Here is a 16,950-nt window from a genome sequence, read left to right on the forward strand (position 1 = left end):
GACTACCTTTGTAGACATGTATGAGAGCATCAGACAGAAATGCAGGCGGCTCTGACGAGTGCACGGGATTGTAGCCAAGAGCTGCTAAACACAGCACCACAATGGGCACCCCTTCCACCGAGGCTCTTCAGTCTTTGCCTGAAGTATGGAACCCAGTTTCCACAAATGTGCACCAGGCCTTTCACCATGGATGTATGAAATTGGTGCTAAATATACAACAGAGAGCCTCCGAACACATAACCGGATCACTACATGGGAGGCCCCTCCTCCCCTCAGGAAACATGCATCAGACTATTTACAAAACTGCACCAGATTCTCTTCACACATGCATCAGGCCACCTCACTGGTCCCTCACTACGAGTGCCTCAGGCCGCCTCACTGGTCCCTCACTACGAGTGCCTCAGGCCACCTCACTGGTCCCTCACTATGAGTGCCTCAGGCTGCCTCACTGGTCCCTCACTACGAGTGCCTCAGGCCGCCTCACTGGTCCCTCACTACGAGTGCCTCAGGCCGCCTCACTGGTCCCTCACTACGAGTGCCTCAGGCCGCCTCACTGGTCCCTCACTACGAGTGCCTCAGGCCGCCTCTCTGGTCCCTCACTACGAGTGCCTCAGGCCGCCTCACTGGTCCCTCACTACGAGTGCATCAGGCCGCCTCACTGGTCCCTCACTACGAGTGCATCAGGCCGCCTCACTGGTCCCTCACTACGAGTGCCTCAGGCCGCCTCGCTGGTCCCTCACTACGAGTGCCTCAGGCCGCCTCACTGGTCCCTCACTACGAGTGCCTCAGGCCGCCTCACTGGTCCCTCACTACGAGTGCCTCAGGCCGCCTCGCTGGTCCCTCACTACGAGTGCCTCAGGCCGCCTCACTGGTCCCTCACTACGAGTGCCTCAGGCCGCCTCGCTGGTCCCTCACTACGAGTGCCTCAGGCCGCCTCACTGGTCCCTCACTACGAGTGCCTCAGGCCGCCTCACTGGTCCCTCACTACGAGTGCATCAGGCCGCCTCACTGGTCCCTCACTACGAGTGCCTCAGGCCGCCTCACTGGTCCCTCACTACGAGTGCCTCAGGCCGCCTCGCTGGTCCCTCACTACGAGTGCCTCAGGCCGCCTCACTGGTCCCTCACTACGAGTGCCTCAGGCCGCCTCACTGGTCCCTCACTACGAGTGCCTCAGGCCGCCTCACTGGTCCCTCACTACGAGTGCCTCAGGCCGCCTCACTGGTCCCTCACTACGAGTGCCTCAGGCCGCCTCGCTGGTCCCTCACTACGAGTGCCTCAAGCCGCCTCACTGGTCCCTCACTACGAGTGCCTCAGGCCGCCTCACTGGTCCCTCACTACGAGTGCCTCAGGCCGCCTCGCTGGTCCCTCACTACGAGTGCCTCAGGCTGCCTCACTGGTCCCTCACTACGAGTGCATCAGGCCGCCTCACAGGTCCCTCACTACGAGTGCCTCAGGCCGCCTCACTGGTCCCTCAGTACGAGTGCCTCAGGCCGCCTCACTGGTCCCTCACTATGAGTGCCTCAAGCCACCTCTCTGGTCCCTCACTACGAGTGCCTCAGGCTGCCTTGCTGGTCCCTCACTACGAGTGCCTCAGGCCGCCTCGCTGGACCCTCACTACGAGTGCCTCAGGCCGCATCGCTGGACCCTCACTACGAGTGCATCAGGCCGCCTCGCTGGTCCCTCACTACGAGTGCCTCAGGCCGCCTCGCTGGACCCTCACTACGAGTGCCTCAGGCCGCCTCGCTGGACCCTCACTACGAGTGCATCAGGCCACCTCACTGGTCCCTCACTACGAGTGCCTCAGGCCACCTCGCTGGTCCCTCACTAGGAGTGCCTCAAGCCACCTCTCTGGTCCCTCACTACGAGTGCCTCAGGCTGCCTTGCTGGTCCCTCACTACGAGTGCCTCAGGCCGCCTCGCTGGACCCTCACTACGAGTGCCTCAGGCCGCCTCGCTGGACCCTCACTATGAGTGCATCAGGCCGCCTCGCTGGTCCCTCACTACGAGTGCCTCAGGCCGCCTCGCTGGACCCTCACTACGAGTGCCTCAGGCCGCCTCGCTAGACCCTCACTACGAGTGCATCAGGCCACCTCACTGGTCCCTCACTACGAGTGCCTCAGGCCGCCTCGCTGGACCCTCACTACGAGTGCATCAGGCCACCTCACTGGTCCCTCACTACGAGTGCCTCAGGCCGCCTCACTGGTCCCTCACTACGAGTGCCTCAGGCCGCCTCGCTGGACCCTCACTACGAGTGCCTCAGACCGCCTCACTGGTCCCTCACTACGAGTGCCTCAGACCGCCTCACTGGACCCTCACTACGAGTGCATCAGGCTGCCTTGCTGGTCCCTCACTACGAGTGCCTCAGGCCGCCTCACTGGTCCCTCACTACGAGTGCCTCAGGCCGCCTCACTGGACCCTCACTACGAGTGCATCAGGCCACCTCACTGGTCCCTCACTACGAGTGCCTCAGGCCGCCTCGCTGGACCCTCACTACGAGTGCATCAGGCCACCTCACTGGTCCCTCACTACGAGTGCCTCAGGCCGCCTCGCTGGACCCTCACTACGAGTGCATCAGGCCACCTCACTGGTCCCTCACTACGAGTGCCTCAGGCTGCCTTGCTGGTCCCTCACTACGAGTGCCTCAGGCCGCCTCACTGGTCCCTCACTACGAGTGCCTCAGGCCGCCTCACTGGACCCTCACTACGAGTGCATCAGGCCACCTCACTGGTCCCTCACTACGAGTGCCTCAGGCCGCCTCGCTGGACCCTCACTACGAGTGCATCAGGCCACCTCACTGGTCCCTCACTACGAGTGCCTCAGGCCGCCTCACTGGACCCTCACTACGAGTGCATCAGGCCACCTCACTGGTCCCTCACTACGAGTGCCTCAGGCCGCCTCACTGGACCCTCACTACGAGTGCCTCAGGCCGCCTCGCTGGTCCCTCACTATGAGTGCCTCAAGCCGCCTCACTGGTCCCTCACTACGAGTGCCTCAGGCCGCCTCACTGGTCCCTCACTACGAGTGCATCAGGCCGCCTCACTGGTCCCTCACTACGAGTGCCTCAGGCCGCCTCACTGGTCCCTCACTACGAGTGCCTCAGGCCGCCTCGCTGGTCCCTCACTACGAGTGCCTCAGGCCGCCTCACTGGTCCCTCACTACGAGTGCCTCAGGCCGCCTCACTGGTCCCTCACTACGAGTGCCTCAGGCCGCCTCGCTGGTCCCTCACTACGAGTGCCTCAGGCCGCCTCACTGGTCCCTCACTACGAGTGCCTCAGGCCGCCTCGCTGGTCCCTCACTACGAGTGCCTCAAGCCGCCTCACTGGTCCCTCACTACGAGTGCCTCAGGCCGCCTCACTGGTCCCTCACTACGAGTGCATCAGGCCGCCTCACTGGTCCCTCACTACGAGTGCCTCAGGCCGCCTCACTGGTCCCTCACTACGAGTGCCTCAGGCCGCCTCGCTGGTCCCTCACTACGAGTGCCTCAGGCCGCCTCACTGGTCCCTCACTACGAGTGCCTCAGGCCGCCTCACTGGTCCCTCACTACGAGTGCCTCAGGCTGCCTCACTGGTCCCTCACTACGAGTGCCTCAGGCCGCCTCACTGGTCCCTCACTACGAGTGCCTCAGGCCACCTCGCTGGTCCCTCACTACGAGTGCCTCAAGCTGCCTTACTGGTCCCTTACTACGAGTGCCTCAGGCCGCCTCACTGGTCCCTCACTACGAGTGCCTCAGGCCGCCTCGCTGGTCCCTCACTACGAGTGCCTCAGGCCGCCTCACTGGTCCCTCACTACGAGTGCATCAGGCCGCCTCACTGGTCCCTCACTACGAGTGCCTCAGGCCGCCTCACTGGTCCCTCACTACGAGTGCCTCAGGCCGCCTCGCTGGACCCTCACTACGAGTGCCTCAGACTACCTCACTGGTCCCTCACTACGAGTGCCTCAGGCCGCCTCACTGGTCCCTCACTATGAGTGCCTCAAGCCACCTCTCTGGTCCCTCACTACGAGTGCCTCAGGCTGCCTTGCTGGTCCCTCACTACGAGTGCCTCAGGCCGCCTCGCTGGACCCTCACTACGAGTGCATCAGGCCGCCTCGCTGGTCCCTCACTACGAGTGCCTCAGGCCGCCTCGCTGGACCCTCACTACGAGTGCCTCAGGCCGCCTCGCTGGACCCTCACTACGAGTGCATCAGGCCACCTCACTGGTCCCTCACTACGAGTGCCTCAGGCCGCCTCGCTGGTCCCTCACTATGAGTGCCTCAAGCCACCTCTCTGGTCCCTCACTACGAGTGCCTCAGGCTGCCTTGCTGGTCCCTCACTACGAGTGCCTCAGGCCGCCTCGCTGGACCCTCACTACGAGTGCCTCAGGCCGCCTCGCTGGACCCTCACTACGAGTGCATCAGGCCGCCTCGCTGGTCCCTTACTACGAGTGCCTCAGGCCGCCTCGCTGGACCCTCACTACGAGTGCCTCAGGCCGCCTCGCTGGACCCTCACTACGAGTGCATCAGGCCGCCTCACTGGTCCCTCACTACGAGTGCCTCAGGCCGCCTCGCTGGACCCTCACTACGAGTGCCTCAGACCGCCTCACTGGTCCCTCACTACGAGTGCCTCAGGCCGCCTCGCTGGTCCCTCACTACGAGTGCCTCAGGCCGCCTCGCTGGACCCTCACTACGAGTGCCTCAGACCGCCTCACTGGTCCCTCACTACGAGTGCCTCAGGCCGCCTCGCTGGTCCCTCACTACGAGTGCCTCAGGCCGCCTCACTGGTCCCTCACTACGAGTGCCTCAGGCCGCCTCACTGGTCCCTCACTACGAGTGCCTCAGGCCGCCTCACTGGTCCCTCACTACGAGTGCCTCAGGCCGCCTCGCTGGACCCTCACTACGAGTGCCTCAGGCCGCCTCGCTGGTCCCTCACTACGAGTACCTCAGGCCGCCTCACTGGTCCCTCACTATGAAGCCTCAAGCCACCTCTCTGGTCCCTCACTACGAGTGCCTCAGGCTGCCTTGCTGGTCCCTCACTACGAGTGCCTCAGGCCGCCTCACTGGTCCCTCACTACGAGTGCCTCAGGCCGCCTCACTGGTCCCTCACTACGAGTGCCTCAGGCCGCCTCGCTGGTCCCTCACTACGAGTACCTCAGGCCGCCTCACTGGTCCCTCACTACGAGTGCCTCAGGCCGCCTCACTGGTCCCTCACTACGAGTGCCTCAGGCCGCCTCACTGGTCCCTCACTACGAGTGCCTCAGGCCGCCTCGCTGGTCCCTCACTACGAGTGCCTCAGGCCGCCTCACTGGTCCCTCACTACGAGTGCCTCAGGCCGCCTCGCTGGTCCCTCACTACGAGTGCCTCAGGCCGCCTCGCTGCTCCTGCCGCCTCACTGGTCCCTCAATACGAGGGCTTCAGGCCGCCTCGCTGGTCCCTCACTACGAGTGCCTCAGGCCGCCTCGCTGCTCCTGCCTCCTCACTGGTCCCTCAATACGAGGGCTTCAGGCCGCCTCGCTGGTCCCTCACTACGAGTGCCTCAGGCTGCCTCTCTGGTCCCTCACTAAGGGGCTGATTACCATGGCTGACGGACTGGAGTCTGTCCACCATGGTGGTGGCGACCGGGCCCTTCTGCTATACTTGCGGCGGTTCCGCACACCGAATTATGATGTGGTCATACCTTGCACTCTTAACATTGCGGTGGGTGCTGCTGACAGCAGCAACCGCCGTGATGTAAAAAATGCATGTTGTGCATTTCACTGCACTACGTGGCAGGTACCGCGCGGTGCCTGCCACTTGGTGCAGTGAAATGTTGGGGGGTACCATGGGTACATCCCAGTGCACAAACACCCCCCCAACACATTGGGAGCCCGCAATGGGCCTCCCGAAACCAATCTCTACCAGCCTTCCAATGGCGGGTTACCCGCCACGGAAAGGCTGGCGGAAGACCGCATCGTAATTTGGAGGACGGTGCCTGCTAGGCACCGCCACCCTTTTATGGGTGCAGACCGCTCCGCCAGGCAATCGGAATGATTGTCTGTGGCGGTTCCGTGCCGGACGGTCTTTGCGTCCACCGCGGTCGCGTTCTGGATCCCTCCGCCATTCTAGTGGTGGGAAAATCGTGGTCCACAGCGGAAGGACCGCCACCTACGGGCTGGCGGTGGCAGTCCTTCCACCATCGTAATCGGCCCCTAAGAGCGGCTCAGTACTTGGATGTGTATTCACCACACTCAATAAAATCCGCCATTGCTGGGCCTACCTTTATTGGGCGAGATAAATAGCACCCAATTATGAGTTTTTCCTTGATAATGGGGAATAACGTGGAGATTGGGGAGCAACATCCTACCTGGAGATGTGAGAATGTCATGTAAATTGCTTTCGCGTAATTACATGATATTATGGCAAATTTATGCAAGTTTACGTGTAATTATGTGAAATGCTGTTTGTCATTTCATGCTATATGTTAGTGCAAAATGTGTTCTCGCGTCGTTTTTTGGCACAAGGACGCTTCAAAACAAAAGCTCCGCAAAAGCCACTAAGGTCTGCTGTTCCCTCGCGTTCTGAGAATTGCATATTTGTGGTAGATTTTTATAGCGAATGGGCCTTAATTATGCAAAATGGCATGATGGGGTAATTTAAAGAATTTTGCATAATAATCATATAGAGAAAATCCCAAAATGATGCGAATTACACTCGTATGATTTGAATTTCGCCCAGGCCTAATCCAATCCGGATTAGTTAGACTTCCCTTAAGCATCCTACAGTATCAGCAAGGACTGCGGCTGAAATGAGGAGATATAGTGAACCAGGCGCAGACTGCTCCCACGGGGGCGCACACTTACCAGTGACTGGCCAGGAGGCCCTTTTCAATGTTTCTAAAATGAGTAGCCATGGAGTCAGGAGCCCTGCCGTGGTGGCGCCCTCACGCACCCAGCTGGCGTCCCCACAGTCTGTCAGTGTGCCCTTCGCTCCCCTACACCAGTGAAAGCCAACGCGGAGCAGTGCGTTACTTGCGCCACTCAGTGGATGGGCAGAGATTACTTCTGGACATCCGGCGGCGTGAGGGACGGCTCCTGCTGGCTCCTTGGTATAGTGACCGGTCCATGACTGGTAAACTGCCCAGGCCTCCTGTGGTCACAAATGAATTCTTAGCCGTTGAGTGTGCCCAGGCAGTCTTCTGTCCCTCCTAGAGGGGTGCAAGCCTGAGAGTGCCCATCTGACCCCCTCCCAGATGGGTGAGTGCCCGCGTCTGTTACATGCACCCCCACCTTCCCTTGCGGAAACAGATGAAATGAGCCTTTGATGGTGCAAAATGGCCGCTGCTTTTCTTTATTCACATTAATGATCAAACACACAGTTCAAAGTTTAACCAAGTTTAACATCATTATTGCCAAATTGTCTGTTGATCAAGTCCAGTCCTGAGTCCATAACAGCACCCCGTGACAGCACCCCGAGTGAATGCCCCTACCCAGCAAGGGTCTAGCACCGCCTTTGGGCTCCTAGGCTCTACCTTGCTGCGATGTGCTGTGGGCGCCCCTTGTGCCTAATCCTGGCTGCAAGTGCTGTGTCCGCCCACTGCTGACCCCTCTCTGGCCCATGGCCTGCTCTCCCCCCATGTCCTTATAACCCCGTGGCTCTCCTGGGGGCCCCTGCCGATTGGTCACCTTAAACCATGCTGACCAAGTGGCAACCGTCGTTTTCACAGGCTCTGCTGTTACCCGCTCTTGGTTCCGCCCCCCAGTGGGGGTTTGTCGCGGGCCTCTCATCGGTCTGGCTGCACCTTCCCGGCCCACGTGCTCTCTAGTAGGGTGACCAGATTCTCAAAACAACAAGCATTTACAATGCAACGGTCTCGTCATTGTTAAAGTTAGAGCTATTGGCATTGCTCATGACAATGCCGTTTCTTTAAATGTTTTAAAAACAAAAACATAAACAAAAATAATGTCATGAGCAATGCCAATAGCTCTAACTTTACCAATGCCGAGACCATTGCATTGTAAATGCTTGTTACACCTTGCCCTCGTAGGAGCAAGTGTGAAAAGGGGTGCAAATGTTATTAGCATATGGTGTAGCTCTTGTTCGTGTGCCTAAGAGACCTTGTTAGTGTGTTCTCAGAACCTGTCCTATAGGAAACACCCCCTCCCCCACACCCAAGCACTGCTCTCCGTGGCTTATTTATTTTGGATTTTATATAGCGCGGGCCACGTGGCCAGAGCGGTTTACGCTGGCAAAGGCAGAGCGCAGAGAGCCATGTGCAAGCACACTGTGTGTAGTACAAAACACAGAAACAACGAGGGTGTAAATGCAAATGCAGATCATAAAATTATACCTGCACCGTCAGTTGCCTCGCTCGGTGAGCCGCAAACAGGACAAAATGTGTCTTTGATTGCCGAACATCCTTGAGAGCAACAGGTCTTCAGCAGACAGTCTTTTTTCACTCACACCATTGAAGGTGACAGGTGGCATCCCAACATTAAAAATAAGAGTCCTCCACGTTCTGTTTTGAAACTAATTAAGTCCAATTGGTCGCACACTGCTCCACCTACCAGCGTGTTGCCCCAAAGAATTGTGGTCCCTGAAGTCAGCGTCGGCGGGTACGCCTATGCCGGAGTCATGAGTGCAAGTAAGTGTAGCGTTAGCCATCCCTGGACACGTGTTTCGAGGTAGTTGCCTCTCGTCAGCAGGGAGTAGGAAAGTGTGTAGGGTTGCTGTGTAGGCTGCTAAAATAAGTGTTTTCAGGTAAAGTACCTCTCGTAGCGCGCAGGTGCGTAACCATGAGCTCGTCAGCTCCACCGGCTCAAGGAGCCTGAATATTAACTAAAGTCCAATTGGTCGCACACTGCTCCACCTACCAGTGCGTTGCCCCAAAGAGAGGTACTTTACCTGAGAACACTTATTTTAGCAGCCTACACAGCAACCCTACACACTCACCTACTCCCTGCTGACGAGAGGCAACTACCTCGAAACACGTTGTCCAGGGATGGCTAACGCTACACTTACTTGCACTCATGACTCGGGCATAGGTGTACCCGCCGACGCTGACTTCAGGGACCACAATTCTTTGGGGCGACACGCTGGTAGGTAGAGCAGTGTGCGACCAATTGGACTTTTTTTAAACTAATTATTTTGTTCCAAAAAAATCTGATGACTAAAAAAAAACATGGCGCAGCGGTAAGGCAATAATGCCACACTCGTATTTATGACGCTGAGAAACGTCAAACTTTCAGAGAGGCACTATTTAAAGAAAACAAAGTATTGTTGTTTTGGATGGATCTCGGCAAACGACGCGCAGGAGGAAGGTGATTCATGGTGAGGTGACAGTCCCGTCGTTACATATAGAACAAACTGCCAGTTTCAAAAACAACTGGAAATGTTTCCATAGTAGTTCGTACCTCATATGCCTTCACGTATATAAAGTGGTGATATATCCGGTGAAATGTTCGCCAGGGAGTGTGGCACATACTGCTTTGATGTGAAAACGTTTACATCCCTTCTATCCACTAACAATCCCCCCTCCCCCAAACAACACAACAAACGAACACCACTGCATATATTTTCGTTGTAGGTTCACTCTTCAAACCTTTTTCCTTCTTACAGTGCAGATATGAAGGGTTAATGCCTTCTAACAAATAATATGGCGGAAGTGAGCAGCGAAGGCAACGATTCCCAGTCGTTTTCGTTTGGTTTTTATTGAAGAAAACAAACCATGCAGTTTTGGGTTCCCAGTTAAAAGAAAACAAACATTAAAGAAAGAGTGCCGGCAAAAGAGTGGCTTTACTTCTCTAGCGCTTCGGGCTGAACAAACCGAAGCGAGCTAATATACTCTGGTCGGTCCAGTGTTTCTCGGGCTGGGTGTGGACAGCGACCCCTCCCGTTTTGAAGTGCGGGGACAGACTTTACACATACGACAATGCGCTCACTTCTCATCCGGGCATTGTGTAAACCTCACCATACCTACAAAAATATAAACCGAGCAGGGGACTTCAGTACCTCATTTTAACGCCCCTTTGCTATAACCACCCACCCACCCACACACGCACCTTATCTCTGATCGTGGCAACCTCCCGGGTAGTTGAAATAAACACTCGCGCGCTCTGGGCTCCATGCGGCGAGAAGCCGCCAACGCGTTTGGCCCATTTGGTAGCTTCGCGGCGCTGTGAAAACAAGCACACCACTGCCTTTCTCCGAGGCGAAGCAGAAATGCCTCGGAGAAAGGCAGCGGAGCTTTCGGATTCGGGGGCGTGTTCTCCTCCTGCCATTGGCTGGAGGAGATAATTAGACTTCTTGAAAAAAACACGCCCCCGAATCCGAAAAGGATGGAGCCTGTTCGGAGTGACGGACCTCTTCTCCAAAGGCTGGCCAGCATTCAAGAGGCCAGCCAATGGAGAACAGGGGAGAAGAGGGGCGGGTTCAAGCCCCTCTTCTCCAAGTCATTAAATCTCCGACTTCCGGTTCTGCCTTCGGCAGACCGGCGGTCCTCGACCTAAAAAACGGGGACAGGTCATAGACATAGAAGTAGGACTACGGTTTGCAGTAACCATCGACATAAAAGTAGGACTATGTGACAGCTGTCATAAACATAGAAAAAGGACTACAATGACAGCTTCCTCCACAGACAGAGATGAAGCATTACAGACAACTAATCCGCGGTCTTTTATTGGCACCCCTCTCCTTTACACAGCAGCATTTGTACTTTTTATTACATTTACACTTTTAAGGACTATAGCACATATTTGCCAAAAATCAATAAAACATCACAGGCTAGCAAACGCCAGATTTACTAGCTTTATCAATGCTCGTTTCTATAGCTGCGCGTCAGCACCACGTCAAGTACAACTCACCAATTTTGCTTAGTTGCTCATGACAGAAAAGCATTGGAGGTAAACTGCGGAATGCTAAATTGCCAAATGGCAGCCATGCACAATGTAAAAAAAACCACTTCTCTCCAGGTATTACTGCCTTAGGGTCTTAAGGGTGGCAAAGGCTGGCCGACCACACAGTCCTCCCACATTTGCATGGTCACTGCTGGGATGTCATGTTACCTTACTGGGGTCTGTATAGTGCACTCTAGCCATTGGTATCATCTCATAGTGCAATAGTGTGAAGACCTGCGCAAAAAGCTCGAGCAGCACTGCTCGCCTCTTCCACAGGTGTTAATACTGTTCCTTTAAGTCCTTTCCAGCTAAACAGTTTGCCGTGATCTGAAAGGTCAGTCAAAAGGTCAAGTCATAGCTTTGATATGGAGAACACAGAGCATGCATCAATTGGTTATGAATAAAACATGCAATGAGCAATGCATTAATCCTTGCACGGTATGCATAAGGGCTACTGAAAAGTTTGTATGGCTATGAATACAACTTACAGGACGAAGAAATATTGTTTTATCCAAAGTAGAAACTTTGGCTGGCACGATGCCGGAGGTGGCGCTGCGTGTAAAATGTCTCTCTTCAAAGGATTTCCCTTCTTGCTGCAGCGCTCACCTCAGTGACGACACATGCGGTAAACAGTCCAAAGAGAGCATGCGCACGCATGATCAACCGGAACAATGAAAAACAGGGACATTTCTGTGTTTAACCTGGACACTGTTTGAAAACGGGGACATTTGAGTCACTTGGAGAAAAGTGTCGGGACACGGGGACACCTCTCCAAAAACGGGGACCGTCCTGGGGAAACGGGGACGTCTGGTCACCCTATCTCTAGCCATGTGGTCCAAGTCGAACGGGCAACTCTCATGGCTGAGCTGCTTAACTCTGAGGACAGATGGAGCCACAGGTGACGGATGACAAGGCCAAGTGGCCTGAGACCCCTGTAGGATGTCACACAAACTCAGGGGATGAGAAATTGTTTTAATCATGACTGCTGCCCATAGGAAGAAGAAAAAGCCAGTCCTAAAAATAAGTTCATCACCAGCAAGCACCAGCACAAATTAACCCATGAGCATACATGCCAATATTTGGAAAAAAGAAAGAGGAAGATAATGAAAACAAATCAGTGGTATTCATCTTCCCCACTGACTAACACTGAAATAGGGACTTTTGGCGGGAGAGAGTTCAAATAAAGCCATTTTGGGCATTAAACAGTGGGGGTGCCCTCCTGAGTCGGTCTCTTGGCGTGTACGCCTGAGTAGCCGCTCAACCTCCCAGAGCTAGCTGTGGTTCCAGACCTTACAAGGGAAGCTCTTGATGAATACGTGTGTAAGCCGCCCGGCTGAGCGTAAACGAGGTACCCGCTCAGTTGACATTACGCTCCTACTTTGCGCCACATCACTCTTGAGGTAGGGAGCAGACCAAGGAATCAGACTGCTACAGACTGGTTAGAGAGAGCACACTCTCCCACCTTCAGGGTAGCTCATCGATGGCTCTCTAACTGCAGTGCTCCTGAGAATAAGACCAGACAAGCCTAGAGCCCGCCCTAGATGATAGTCAACCGCCCCTGGCCAGGAAGCTATACTTACAATCCAGGCACGGGGTCCTCCCGCTGCGCGCCTTTCCTAACCAATGGGCTGGCTTGACCCCTTTAGGCTGCCCGGCCTGCAGTAATGCAGAGGAGTCAGAATACCACGTACTGTTCTTCGGTGCCGGCTACAGGAAGGCTAGGCATCGCTGGTTGCTCCAGCTATGCAGAAACCTGGGAACACAGCACTGCATAGTGGGATTTAGACTGCTGGAACATAACACCCAATTGCCTATAGTATTAGGGGTGTCGCTCCATTTTATTAACTTTTATTATCTGTGATTCTATGTGTTTTTAGTGTTTGTAACATATATCTGCTTTTAACATTGTTTTATATTTGTTTATATTTCTGTCTATTTAATGGGGTGCCGGATCTTAAGACAGTAATTAGAAACTAGGAATCGGAGGTCCGAGCGTGTGCCCCTATGGACTGTTCTAATGAATTGTTATCCTAAAGCACATATACTTTTTTATGGTCTATTGTCTGAAATAACGTATATTGATTGAAATACTGACTTTGTTTTCCTTTTCATTCAAATACACACCCTTTGCAGAAGCCCTTGTACATATACACCTGCAAGTATAGGTAGTGGGGTGATAAGAGCTGCAGGCTTTTGGCGGGCTCCTAGAAAGGCATAAATAGGTCGAACAGAATACGGGGGTATACAGGGGATCATACCCCAGTGTTCAGCTAGACTGCAATAAAAGAGACCGCTCTACCACCGGGTAACCTTTACACTGCATGCAGAGACTCCTGAAGTTCTTCGACACACAGTCCACAGGGGTCTCCTACTAACCAAAGATCCATCACCAGTAAGACATGTCCACATCGAAACCAAGGCCCATGTTTATCAATATTTCACGCAACGCACTGCAGCGTTCCACCTTGCAGTGCTGCACGGTATGAAAGGGAGAGTGCAGAAATGCACCGCATTTAACATTATACAACGCATTCCTGCGTTGTGTTTGTGCTGGTGCACACACGGCTGCCTAGCGGCAACGCAGGCATTTTTACACCATGATGCATGGGTGCATGCTTTGTAGGCAGGATTGTTTTTGTGCAGGGAGGGACACCTTTCTGCACAAAAACAATCATGAGAGGCTTTTTAGAAAGAGGGAAAAAAGGAGAAATAAAGATATTTCTCCTCGTTGCACCCCTGGTGGGGAAGCGTACAATTCTAAGCAGGTCTGCCAGTGTTGGTAAATCTAGGAATATGTCCGAATGCATGGCTGGATGTGTGGAAACACCCGCACTCCATCCACGGAACGCCTCCCTGCAGCAGAGTAACAGAAGACAGTGACTTGCGCTCCTCTAGATTTATCAAGCTATGCAGGACCACGCAAGGTGACTTGCGTGGCTTGGTAAATCTCACTTAGATTTTGCACCGCCCCTGTGTTGTGCAAGGGCGACACAAAACCTTCATAACTATGTGCCTAAGGGTCCACCAAGATGCCTACAGAGAGCTGCTACTTAGGAGCCCACCTTACAAAAAAATATTTTATCCAAGGCGAGAAGCGGATCCTTTGATGAAGCTTGCCAGATTGATGGGCGAGGCTCCAGCGTCCTTAAAATGTTAACTATAGAATGTTGCAGTATACACAAATACATTGGGGGAAATGATATCCTCTTTGTATTTTGCAATAGTACTTTGTAGGCATCTTAGCCTGTCAGTATGATGGTTGCCATGGCTATCAAGTCAGGTGACCCACAGATTACTACATTGGCAAACACCAGACAGGTGAAACCTTTTCAAGCAGACTCAAACCTGGAGCCTCAGCAGAAACATCACCCATCATTGAAGACGTTCAGAGAGAGCCAGAGCAGGAACTGGTGGGGACTAAAACATGGGCAAGAGCCAGCGAGCAGGGAGAGAACGTGTTCATCATCTAAACAGAATGGGGGTTGGGAGCACACTGCCTCACAGTCCCAGCACAGTTCCTGCTTGTGTTCATCATCTAAACAGAATGGGGTTGGGAGCACACTGCCTCACAGTCCCAGCACAGTTCCTGCTTGTGTTCATCATCTAAACAGAATGGGGTTGGGAGCACACTGCCTCACAGTCCCAGCACAGATCCTGCTTGTGTTCATCATCTAAACAGAATGGGGTTGGGAGCACACTGCCTCACAGTCCCAGCACAGCTCCTGTTTGTGTTTATCATCTAAACAGAATGGGGGTGGGAGCACACTGCCTCACAGTCCCAGCACAGATCCTGCTTGTGTTCATCATCTAAACAGAATGGGGTTGGGAGCACACTGCCTCACAGTCCCAGCACAGCTCCTGTTTGTGTTTATCATCTAAACAGAATGGGGGTTGGGAGCACACTGCCTCACAGTCCCAGCACAGCTCCTGTTTGTGTTCATCATCTAAACAGAATGGGGTTGGGAGCACACTGCCTCACAGTCCCAGCACAGTTCCTGTTTGTGTTCATCATCTAAACAGAATGGGGTTGGGAGCACACTGCCTCACAGTCCCAGCACAGTTCCTGTTTGGGTTCATCATCTAAACAGAATGGGGGTTGGGAGCACACTGCCTCACAGTCCCAGCACAGTTCCTGTTTGGGTTCATCATCTAAACAGAATGGGGGTTGGGAGCACACTGCCTCACAGTCCCAGCACAGTTCCTGTTTGGGTTCATCATCTAAACAGAATGGGGTTGGGAGCACACTGCCTCACAGTCCCAGCACAGTTCCTGTTTGGGTTCATCATCTAAACAGAATGGGGGTTGGGAGCACACTGCCTCACAGTCCCAGCACAGTTCCTGTTTGTGTTTATCGTTGGGAGCACACTGCCTCACAGTTCCTGTTTGTGTTTATCGTTGGGAGCACACTGCCTCACAGTCCCAGCACAGCTCCTGTTTGTGTTCATCATCTAAACAGAATGGGGTTGGGAACACACTGCCTCACAGTCCCAGCACAGTTCCTGTTTGTGTTTATCATCTAAACAGAATGGGGGTTGGGAGCACACTGCCTCACAGTCCCAGCACAGTTCCTGTTTGTGTTTATCATCTAAACAGAATGGGGGTTGGGAGCACACTGCCTCACAGTCCCAGCACAGTTCCTGCTTGTGTTTATCATCTAAACAGAATGGGGGTTGGGAGCACACTGCCTCACAGTCCCAGCACAGTTCCTGTTTGTGTTTATCATCTAAACAGAATGGGGTTGGGAGCACACTGCCTCACAGTCCCAGCACAGATCCTGCTTGTGTTTATCATCTAAACAGAATGGGGGTTGGGAGCACACTGCCTCACAGTCCCAGCACAGATCCTGCTTGTGTTTATCATCTGGTTTGGGGAAGGGTTAACCCCAAGCAGTGGCTGCACTGGTAGTGAAGGAGCTTTGTCAAGTGTGCATTAACTTACCCTCACTTTCTCCCTCACAGCCACCGGACTAAGCTCGCCGCAGCCTTCGCCCGAGTGCGGATCCGGAGAGAGGTCTCGTCTCTTTCATGCCTCTTACCAGAGTTTGTGCAGAAAGGCCAAATTATGGCAGGATCAGTGCCATTCTACGCTTGGGTGAATAAGATGAAAACCAGGTGAGGCTCCCACCCAGCCTGCACAGTGGGGGCATCGTGAGCATGATGGGTGATGGTCCTGGCTGAATCATGTGTGACACTTCATGGCATGCTCTGGGGGATGGATTCTAGGACAATGTGCTAGGAAATCTTACAGGCTGGAACTTACTTTGAGGACTTACTACTTGTACAATACATACTGCATGAGAAATGCACAGATTGCATCGTTAATGCTGATGCACTGTGCCACATCACACAACTGTACAAGTGCTTGGAACACATGGCCGCATTAAGCAGACTATCACCCCACCATCGTGTGACCTTAAGCAGAGGAGCAACTGTGTGTCAAGAGCCTTTACCACCTGCACCGTTTATCACCAAGGGAAAGGTTCTGTGGGAGGACTCTGTGCTCTGTGTGCTTGTGCACACATGTAGTCCCGCTTTGAGCAAACCATATCGTCGTCATGCATGCGCTCAGAGGCCTAGGGTGCTGGGACAGGACTGTCCCCGTTTGGTTGTGCAGTCATGTACCCCTGCCCTGAGCAAACCATATCCTTGTCATGCATGCGCTCAGAGGCCTAGGGTGTTGGGACAGGACTGTCCACCATCGTACCCCTGCACCGGGTAAGCCATATCCTTGTTGTGTATCTGCTGAAAGGCCTAGGGTGTTGGGACAGGACTGTCCACTGTGTGCAGACATGTACCCCATCCCTGAGTGAACCATATTATTGTCATGCATGTGCTGAGAGGCCTAGGGGAAGAATGCTTCTAGCTTATTCTAGAAGGGGGAAGGCACATTTAAAGAGTTTTGGGGAAGGGATGGGCTCCCCTAGGGCACAGAAGTAAGTGTGGGTGAGTGTGCATGCATTAAGTCTTACTAATATAAGTGGGGTGGTTAGTTGGAGATTGCATGGAGAACTTGGCGAAGGAGGAAGCCTCTTGGGGGTGGTCCTTTGTATGATTCCCCCCAGAGATGGGACAGCTCTGAAGGGTAGCCTGAGACTTGAACCAGTGGAG

General features: G+C 54.1%; 1 protein-coding gene across 2 annotated transcripts in view; it reads left to right on the forward strand.

The window, feature by feature from the left end:
• LOC146806326 (protein NSUN7-like) overlaps positions 1 to 16,950 on the forward strand; it is a 116,951-nt gene that overhangs the window by 43,188 nt on the left and 56,813 nt on the right. For both annotated transcript variants that reach the window (XM_085623527.1, XM_085623526.1), the window contains one exon: positions 15,802 to 15,954. In XM_085623527.1, the coding sequence (XP_085479653.1) occupies positions 15,802 to 15,954 (153 nt within the window). The remainder of the gene's footprint in view (positions 1 to 15,801; positions 15,955 to 16,950) is intronic.

This window comes from Triturus cristatus, chromosome 8 (genome assembly GCF_964204655.1).
Source record: "Triturus cristatus chromosome 8, aTriCri1.1, whole genome shotgun sequence".
NCBI lineage: Eukaryota > Metazoa > Chordata > Amphibia > Caudata > Salamandridae > Triturus > Triturus cristatus.